This window comes from Triturus cristatus, chromosome 3_1, assembly GCF_964204655.1.
Source record: "Triturus cristatus chromosome 3_1, aTriCri1.1, whole genome shotgun sequence".
NCBI lineage: Eukaryota > Metazoa > Chordata > Amphibia > Caudata > Salamandridae > Triturus > Triturus cristatus.
In genome coordinates, this window is record NC_140583.1 from 80,757,576 (window position 1) to 80,767,165 (window position 9,590).

The 9,590-nt window shown below is 45.3% G+C and overlaps 1 protein-coding gene across 1 annotated transcript; it reads left to right on the top strand.

The window, feature by feature from the left end:
- Positions 1-442: 442 nt before the first annotated feature.
- Positions 443-677, top strand: LOC146859732 (heat shock factor-binding protein 1-like). The gene has a single exon (XM_085646290.1). The coding sequence runs from the start codon at positions 450-452 to the stop codon at positions 675-677; it is 228 nt and encodes a 75-aa protein (XP_085502416.1). The 5' UTR covers positions 443-449.
- The last annotated feature ends 8,913 nt before the right edge of the window (positions 678-9,590 follow it).

Here is a 9,590-nt window from a genome sequence, read left to right on the forward strand (position 1 = left end):
CCTTCCAAGACCTTCAGAGTACCTATGCCCTTGCACACACCCAATTCTATAAATACCTTCAACTCCTAAATGCTCTACAAACTCATGTCTTAGGGCCGAATACTTTGCCAGAGTTTAGTTCCCTAAGGCAAATCTCTTTATGGGAAACGTTCATCATGGCGGAAACTCCCAGATTTACAGTGCCTCAATCATCAATTCGCCCAGTACGTTACATCATCTCAGAATCTGGTGGAAGGGTTGGCTATCTTGTATTGAACATGACGATTGGCGGGATGCCATGATGGCCCCTCGAGAACTTACAATCTCCAGTCGACTACGGCGAGATGTGAGTAAACGCATCTGTTGGACTGTCAGTAGAGATTGCCTGTCGAGTGTTTCTGTTCCTGATCCATTCCTAACAACAGCCTCACATTAGCGGCGCACCCTTCAAAGCAACAGCGGCCCGAGACATGGCTGAAACCGATCCCAAAACCGTCGAGAACCTGACGGTGGTGGTGCAGACACTGCTTCAACAAATGCAAGACAAATTTCAAACCATGTCGGATAAGATGATTGGCAGAATTGATGACATGAGTGGGCGTATTGATGACTTGGAAAAGAACATTGCAAACCTCATGACACAAGCAGGAGTTGAAGAGGAGGACGACCTTACAAAGCCTGATGCGAAAGTTGTCTGAGTGGATTTTGGAAAGTTTTTATAGAAGCCCGTGGAATATTAATCTAAATTGACTAATTGTGTGAACAAGATTTTGTTTTTATATATATACTTGTTATAGAGCCGCATTTCTAACAGGTATGCTAGTTGTGTTAACCTTTTTTATTTCCAGTTGACTACGGCTGGATCAAACCTATTATCTATATTTGGCCTAACTTTCCCCGACACAAATGCACCGAGTGGGTCTCCGGCCTTGCTCTGCCTGTCTCAGATGTGGGATGGATCCAGCAGATTTTTACCACATGGTATGAACCTGCTCTGTGGTTGCAAATTATTGGACCACGGTAATCCGAGACCTATCGGAAGTTCTTGGCTGGTAGGTTCCTCCCTACCCCAGTTGCTATTGCTTGGGGTGTTTGAGGGCTCTGGCGGCATGAGAGCTGAGCGATCGTTCCTGGGTACAGCTTTCTTGGTTGCCAAGTGTGATGTTGCGGCTAGATGGCTGTCCTCTACCCCTCCACACTGGCAGGATGGTCGTGAGAATTTGACTGGTGCACACAACGTGAGCGTGTGGTTTACAAAGCCAGTGGCTGCCCCCACAAACAAGGGTGGATTTGGGAGAAGTGGTTGGGTCAATTTGTCTAAAACTGTACATGGAACAGAATTCGGGTTGAGTCTTTTTCTAACTCTGCCATACCGCTTGAGTGTTGATGATTTGTGCAATCGCTGCCTTTTCTTTTGTATTGAGATGCATGTCTCCTTTGTTCCACTCTTGCCACGTTTTGTGATTTAAAATCAATAAAATCTGTATATCAAAAAAAAGAAGACAAAGGGGGGAAGGCCTAAGTATGAGCTGCATATGCCAGTGGCAGGGTAGCCACCATTTGATACTCAGGAATGGGTTGGACACAGCATCTAGGCCATCCTGCTCAAGCCCTTTCGCACCCAAGCCTTTTGTCCTCTGTTTGAGAGAAATCTACATCTCACCATTAGGTGACAATGGATACTGGCAGGATTGACCAGTTGGCTTAGGCAAAAAAATGGCAACTTTCTAAAAGTGTCATTTAAAATTAGAAAAATAAATTCCGATATTACCACTAAGCTGCATTTTATCTTACTATTAAAAAGAGTCCTTGGATCATTTTTCTACCTGCTTCCAAACTGAAGTTAAGCTTTATTGGATGTTATAATGTTTTCCTACGGGTGAGCTAGCCTTGCCGCAGTGAAAACGACTTTTGGGGGTTTTTCATGCCAGGACATGTACAACATTAAATATACATATCCTACTTTTTAAAATACCATGCAGTCTGCCCTGTGGACACGTAGGGCCTATCTTAGGAGGTGACATAAAGGTGTTAAAAAGGAGTGTTTATGTTTAGTTTGCCAAGTCAAAATGACAGTGTATAACTGCATACCCAGGCTGCAGGTGTAGGTCTGGAGCAATATTTTGCAGTCCTACTTCTTTCTGTAACATTTTATTGACAGGCCCATGGTACACATAGTACCATGTACTAGGGAAATATAAGTCAGACTTCCAGTATTCCGTTTTCACTGATTTCTGCAGTTAAATACAAAGAGAAAACTATCTATTTCCTGTCTGTATTTATTTTTAGGTCTTGCATAGCATTGCAGCGCAACGCATATCTCGCTTTGCGAGACATGCAGTATACACTATAGTGGGGGGAAGCTCCACCCACTTTCCGGACAACCTTTTTGATTGGCTTCAATCATAAATTCTGCATTGTGATTGGTTTTTTGGTTTTTGGCTTGCTAGTCCCGCCTCCTGACGGCCATGTCTTCATTTTTGTTCTTCCGAGGCGATCAGCCCTTTTACTTTATAAACCGTTTTGTTCTCCTGCCTCTCCCCGTTCCCTCCCGCAGTCCATAACTTCTTGGACCACAACCACCCCCCACCCCTCCCGCTCATGCCTTCTTTGATGCCCGCACTTCCGTTGAAAATGCAATAGGTCTCGTGTAAATATGAGTCCTATTGCATTTTCAATGCATGTTTGTCCTGTGATTTACACAATTCTGCATTTTCTAAAATCCGGGTCGCATTCTCGTATAAATCCTTTTAACAGATCACTTTTCCTTTTACCATTCACAGTCTTGATGTGTTGTCTCCACGCTGCCACCTTCTTTTATCACATAGGATGAGCTTGTTCAAAACACCATTAGCTTACAAATTGAATAATGTTAACCTTAATTTTCACTCCATTCAAGAGACTTCTCTTTGAAAGTGTCATGCATCAGTTTTCAGCACGAAAATGTTTAAAGTTTCTGCCCACTCTTATTGTAACTAAAATTGCCATGTTCGTGTAAGCAGTCCAAGCCCACGCTCTATCTAATTTGTTTCAGTTGAAAGTTAAATATCGCCCTCAATTTCTTTTGTGACTCACCATTAAGTTTCGGCCCTTGAAAAACAGCGACATTATGGAAATGTTTGAAGAAAACCTAGGTTTTCCGAACTTTTCAATTTAAAGCCAGATTCTGTCCGTTGTGTGTTGATTTTTAGGGGCATATCAGTGCTTAATTTGTGCCGGAGCTTTCCGGTGCTTAGCACCGGCACTTACTCATCAGGGCCGGGTATACACTCTGCACGTCACATATTCAATGAAGACAATATTGAATTGACATATTTAATTTACCTCCTCACTGTAACTGTACCGCCGCAGACTAGTGTTGTTCTCGTGACCGTCTCCCAAGTGAGTAACAGTAGGAAATGGTGTTGCGGGCCTTGTGGCAGCGGCTGCGACTGAACCTGAGCCAAATCAGAGCAGTAGGAGTTTGAGATTCATAAAAATGTTGCTTGATTGATAGCGACCCTTACTTCCGTGTTGCCTGTGGGCGGGACACTGGGCTGGATTTGAGTTCTGCTGGGGGGTAGGGGTTGTGCGGCAGCGTGTACAGATTTTTCCCAGATTGCCACGCCCCAGGATACCCGCACGCGCACCACACAGCGAGTCTCATCTGTTCAAGGAAAGCCACAGCCAGTTACTGAGCAATGTAACCAGGCCCAGTCCCGCCTAACCGTTACGGAAGCAGTCGGTCAATAAAGGGAGGCAGTGAGTGCAGTGTGTGTCCCGGCCGGCACTTGGCCCATCACGCGTACAGCAGGTAAATTAAGTACTGACTAAGTCTAAGTTACGTCGTCACCATGCCAAACCAACGCTGCTTTTTTTTTTGCGTGGTGGCGTGACGGTCGTCAGGTCAACGTTGTGGTGGTAGCTGAGTCTGACTTCACAAATTTCGATGATCATGAATATGATGCAGACTAACTGATGCACTCTTTGCACTGCCTGGCCTGGCCTAGGAGCCGCCACCGGCCGTATACTTCTATCATGATAGGGGCTGGCCCGGCTGGGGTTAAGTGAAAGTCCTACCTGCTCGGCCCCTGCCCTTGAAGTATCGTCCCTCCCCTGCTTCAGAGTAATGGGTTAACTCTGTGGAGGCTGGCAAAAAACGGGCTCGTCTGACTGTGTCTCGCTCTCGCCGTCCTGGAATGACCGCTCTCGGCCCGGGGATGGCAGCAGGGAAGCTGTAAATCAAATTTAAAAAAAAGTAGCTAAAGTCTCTTCTCGTCGGTTTAGGATTACCGATTACTTCAACTTCTAAATCTAACCCCACTCTTGGCCTCAGCACGTACGGTCTTGTAGACCATAAGTAAACTACTAATCCCATAATGCTGGTGCTGTTGTCAGCAAGACTCAGGAATAGCAAGCTTACGCTTACTTGTACCATTAATCAAAAAATCCATGAATATAATACACTGGTCACGTGAGATGTCAGGCATAGAGGTTAATTGTGCAGCACACTGGTGCTGGGAAGAGAAGGAAGCACCATCTTGAACCTGGCAAAGGATAGGATTGTACCTCTTATTTTGATGCAGGCATAACAATATTGACACTAAGGCCGCGAATCCTTTGTGTATGCAAACGGGATTTTAATTGTACGCAAATCGCGGGAGCTAATTGCACATTCACTATTCGTTTTTTTCTATTCAATTGTGTCACAGCGCTACCTATTGAGCGTCCCTGCCGACTCGAACCTGGTGGCCCAGCACCAATGTTGACAGCTCTGGCTGTTATGACTTTCATTTCTATTCGTGCAGCCGTGCACTGCACTTTTCACCTCTACACCTTCATGATTTGTGAGTTACTGTGAGCTTTGCAGAGCAGGAGAGGAACTACATTGTCGTACTTTAGAATTTGGGACCGCGTAGGAGGCAGGGCCCTACCCCTGTCTATCCCGGTAATAGTGAACCGCAAATGGTTAATGCGGTATGTACAAGTGCTTTGTGTAACGTTTTAGCTATGAATGCACTGTGTATACGCTATTCCACAGCACTACGTGGGTTCCATTTTGTATCGGTGGCCATCTTATGGTTGCCCTCACATAGGCTATATAGCATGAAGTGAAAACGGGCCTTTTAGAGCACATGTGCCTTTCTTTGACTTTTCTGTGACCTGGGCAGCTTGGCTCCGCTGCCCCAGGTCAAACTGGTCCCACGAGTTCCCCGTCCTCTGGCCACCTGTGATTAGCATCAGGGCTTGACACACCATAAAGTCTTTTCATCCTACACGAGCCTCCAGCTAATCTCTTTCACACCTGACTGTTCCTGCTTTATGGCTTGTTTCCCAAAACAGGAGATGCTCATGTTTATTGGGGCCTATCGATATCTGATGTGGGATCTGAGCTTTGCTGTGTAAATAATTGCGGGCTGGCTTAACTGGAATGTGGGATGGTCATCGTGACTCTGCCTTTTCGTTTGAAATGTATACATGTAATGGCCATATCATAAACCTAGGAATGTATGCCTGAGGCAGGAAATTCTGTATTTAAGGAGAAGCCCGTTTCTGTGATTTTCAGCAGTCTCCTGAAAACATACACGCTGTTGTACTTCTAGGATACCTGTAATTGGTCTGCAGCCAATAAACTGATCTTTGACTTCACCCAGAAGACTCTGTGTTTCTGTAGGTCTGAAACAGGAAGAACCCCGAAGTCATAGGGTGTGTTTCCCTGCACCGCTGGGCTTAAAATACCCAGTAATTCAGTTGGCGCCCAACTCGGCGCGATTTCAGCGGTACCGGTCCAAGCCAGAGGTTCGTGAGGAGCTTCGTGTGGAAATTCTGGAGGAAGGCCGCCACTTCATCGACCCCTGCATGTCGACGTGGTCCGAAGGTCTTTTCTGCGAGGTTCTCCGCGTCCCGATGGCTACGAAGGACTGCTGCCCTGATTAATCGCCCTGTTTTGGACCCTTGACGATTTTGGTAGAGCGAAACAATCGAGAGAGTCTTCTGGTGACGCCATTGATCATCGATATTCAGTTAAGTATAAGTGGAGCGTCTCCCAATTTGTTTGGTATCCTTCGGGATAATTTTGGTTTATTTGGAGTTTGCAAACCCCAAAGCCAGAGGACTAGTGTATTCACGAGACTATCGTAATCGATAATCCTTTGAAGTTGGGAACTAGACTAGTGAGCAAAGATGCCTGGTGCTAGTGTATTTGGAAGATTATTTTGTTTGGGTTGTGGAAGGGATTTCCAGTTAGAGGATTCATGTCCGGTTCCTCCAATTGGAACTCCAACTTATGAGCTTTATGTAAAACATGGCGTGGGCCCCATTGTATATAATGAAATATGGATCCGATACACCAGAAAGGACGGTGTTTTAAAATGGCCCCAAAATGGTAGCTTCGATACAGACATCTAAGATAATTTGGAAGTAAAATTGTTTAAAAAGAAAGCCCGGCCGGCGATGTTTGATTCTTTCCGCCTATGGCGAAAGGAAGCCAAACAGAAGGAAATTAAGCTAGCGAAAAAAAATAAGAGAGAGAGAGGTATGTCAGTGATGCAAGCAGCTGTGCAATTTAAAGATAATGAGGGGGAACAAATGAGGGAAAAGTTGCACAGACAGCGCAAACTAGGGATTGATAAATGTTACCCTGTTTTGTCACCCCTTGTCCCAGATGAGACAAAAGAGAATGAGAAAGATTCCCTAATGTCCCATTTGTTAAGTTCGCCACCCCCATATGCGCAAAATGCCACAGCACCTCCACAGCTTGTAAATGTGCAGCCTCCAGTAAATATGCCGCAAGCCTTCCCGCAGCCGCCAGCTCCTCTTCAGCTGGCTCCTATCCCTGCAGTGCAGCCCTCTCAAGGGCCGCCAGTTTTGTTACCTGTTACCCCCGCGCTTCCTGCGACTTTGTCTAACACGGCAGCGGTTTCCCCTGGCGCTCCTTTTTATACTACCCAGGTACCTGTATCTGAATCTGTTTTTCTTCCCTCTGTTTATCCCCCCGTTTTCGCCTCAACTTCTCCTTCAGCACGACAACGACTAGCTAATGTAGTTACTAGTCTAATGTCGCCTCTCTTTGGGTCATCTAGTGCGACTCCTGCCTTACAGCGTAAGCAATTGCCCACTCAGCTACCTGGTCCCGAAGAGAAAGAGGTGTTAGATCATCTGGCGCGTAGGTGGATTGGTTTCCCTTCACTCTATGATGTGGAGTCGGTTCTTAACGTTTTTCACCAATGGGATGCCCCAAAACAGAGGTATGTCTTTGATAAAATGTGTGAATTCCTCTGTGAGGAATTGGAGGATAATGGTGCAAACCCAAATCCACAGGAATTGTGTCGAGTGCGATTTGATTTCAAAACAGGTGTAATTGTGGGCCCCAAGGTAGATAAAGCAGTTGCGACTTTACTGACCCTCAGAAATGGCGATTGTCAGCAATCATTGTTGGAACAGGAACTCCCTGTGGGAAAGAAGATAAAAGCGCACCAATATCCGATGCGTGATGTTCCTCCAGTTTGGAGACCGGGTGATTTAGCTGCTAACCCACCTGTTCAGCCATATTTTCAGCGTGTTTGGGTGCATGTCCCATGGAAACGATCTGAGGTGTTAGCGCTCAAGCAGACATTGCCTGATCCCCGTAAAAACCCTGCAGGATATTATAAGGAGCTATCACAAACTGCAGAATCATGTGTCATGAATCTAGCCGATATAGATATGTTGTTTGGGAATGTTGTTCCACAGCCTTTATGGGGATCCATCCGTAATGTAGATCACGCTGCAGAATTGGGTGATACATGGGCTAATATTATTGCCGCAGACGCTAGACAAGTTGGTGCTGCGAAACCTGAGCCTTTGGTAGCAGAGCTCACTGGTCGAATTATTACCTACATGAAAACTATAATGCCTGCGATGCGCGTAAATTGGGATAAACTATCCGCATGTAAGCAGAAGAAAGATGAGACAGTGTCTGATTTCTTTACCAGGTTTGAAGAAACGTTTATCGACCACAGTGGTCAAGACATGAGCACTGAAGGTGGCCAACGGTTATTTGTTGATAAATTTGTGCAGAATCTACTTCCCGAGTTGTGTAAGAAATTAAACGACTCAGAAAGTTCTTGGGCTGTTTCCTCTTCAGCGCAAATACTGGCTACTGCACAGTATTATGAGAATAGAGACAAAGATGAGAAGGATAGAACAGATAAGAAAACGAAAGAACTAAAGACAAAGGTCCTTTTGCAGCAGGCCTATCCACCACGTGGAGGACAGAATAATTATAGGCAACCACAAGGTATCTATCAGCAGCCCCAACAGTTTCAGAGTAATCAGCCAATGAACCGGTATTATCAACCACGAATCCCTGTAGGTCCCAACCAATGTTCATATTACAAAGAGGAAGGTCATTTTAAATATAGTTGCCCTAAATTAATGCAGCGTAACAGTAATGCGTATGACGCAAGAGGTAGAGGTGGTCAGCAAGCTCCTAGAGGCAGAGGGCGTGTTAATGCTCCCCAAAACGCGCGTCCTCTTCCACCACAGAATACCATAAATAGCTTTGATCAGCAAGCCAATGCGACTGGTAATACAGCTCAGTACTACAATAATGATTATTATGCAGAAGACGACAATGTAGAAGATAATGATTACTAGGACCGCCGTAGACAGAGAGAGGGAGTTGTTTCAGTGCCAGTGGATCAGAGCGGACCTTATGTTAAAGTAACTACAGCAAATGTAACGGAGCCCTTTCTGCTGGATACTGGTGCTGCAAAGAGTTCAATCATGCATTCAAAACTCCCTGGCGCTCCTTTGTCTGGCGAAATGAATGTCTCAGTAGGTTTTTCTGGCGCCCCAGTTCGGAACCTGATTTCCAGTCCTATGTCACTTTCTGTTGGACCTTGTGAGCTGAAAGCACCCCTCATTCTAACGACAGGTTGTGGTGAAAATTTGCTAGGCTTAGATTTGCTAAAAAGATTGCATGCGACGCTGTATTGTTCTCCCTCAGGAGTACAACTTACATTAGGTAAGAAAGTGATTTCCCCGATGTATTTGTCTAAAAACGCAATGCCACCTGAATTGTCATCCCTTCCGGATGTCCTTTGGGCTACTGGTCCCAATGATGTGGGTCTTTTGGAAATACCGCCATATGTGGTCACTTTAAAAGCCAATGTCAGATTGCCACATATTCCCCAGTACAAGATCTCCAATGAAGGTCAGAAAGCATTGTTAGCAATTGTCAGTGATTTGATTAAAAAGGGTGTAATTGAAGAGACAAGAGGCAACGTTTGCAATAGTCCTGTTTCACCTGTCTTAAAACGAACGGACCCTTCACAGCCACCTGTTTACAGATTTGTGATTGATCTTAGAGAGGTTAATAAGATTGTTGTACCACAGTTTCCAGTTGTCCCTGATATAACTACCTTGTTAACCATGATTCCAGCCTCCGCTGCATGGTTCTCAGTAATCGATCTAAAGAATGCTTTCTTTAGCATCCCAATTGCAGAGGAGAGCAGAGACATTTTTGGCTTCAGTTTAGAAGGCCGAAGCTTCCGCTTTAAACGCGCTCCCCAGGGCTACTGTGAAAGTCCATCTATATACAGTCAGGCTTTAAAAGCGCAGCTTGATGCACTTGTTTTACCTAGTGGCGC

Excerpts from the sequence above, each read along its gene's own strand:
- LOC146859732 (XM_085646290.1), top strand. The coding sequence starts at position 450 with ATGGCTGAAACCGATCCCAAAACCGTCGAGAACCTGACGGTGGTGGTG.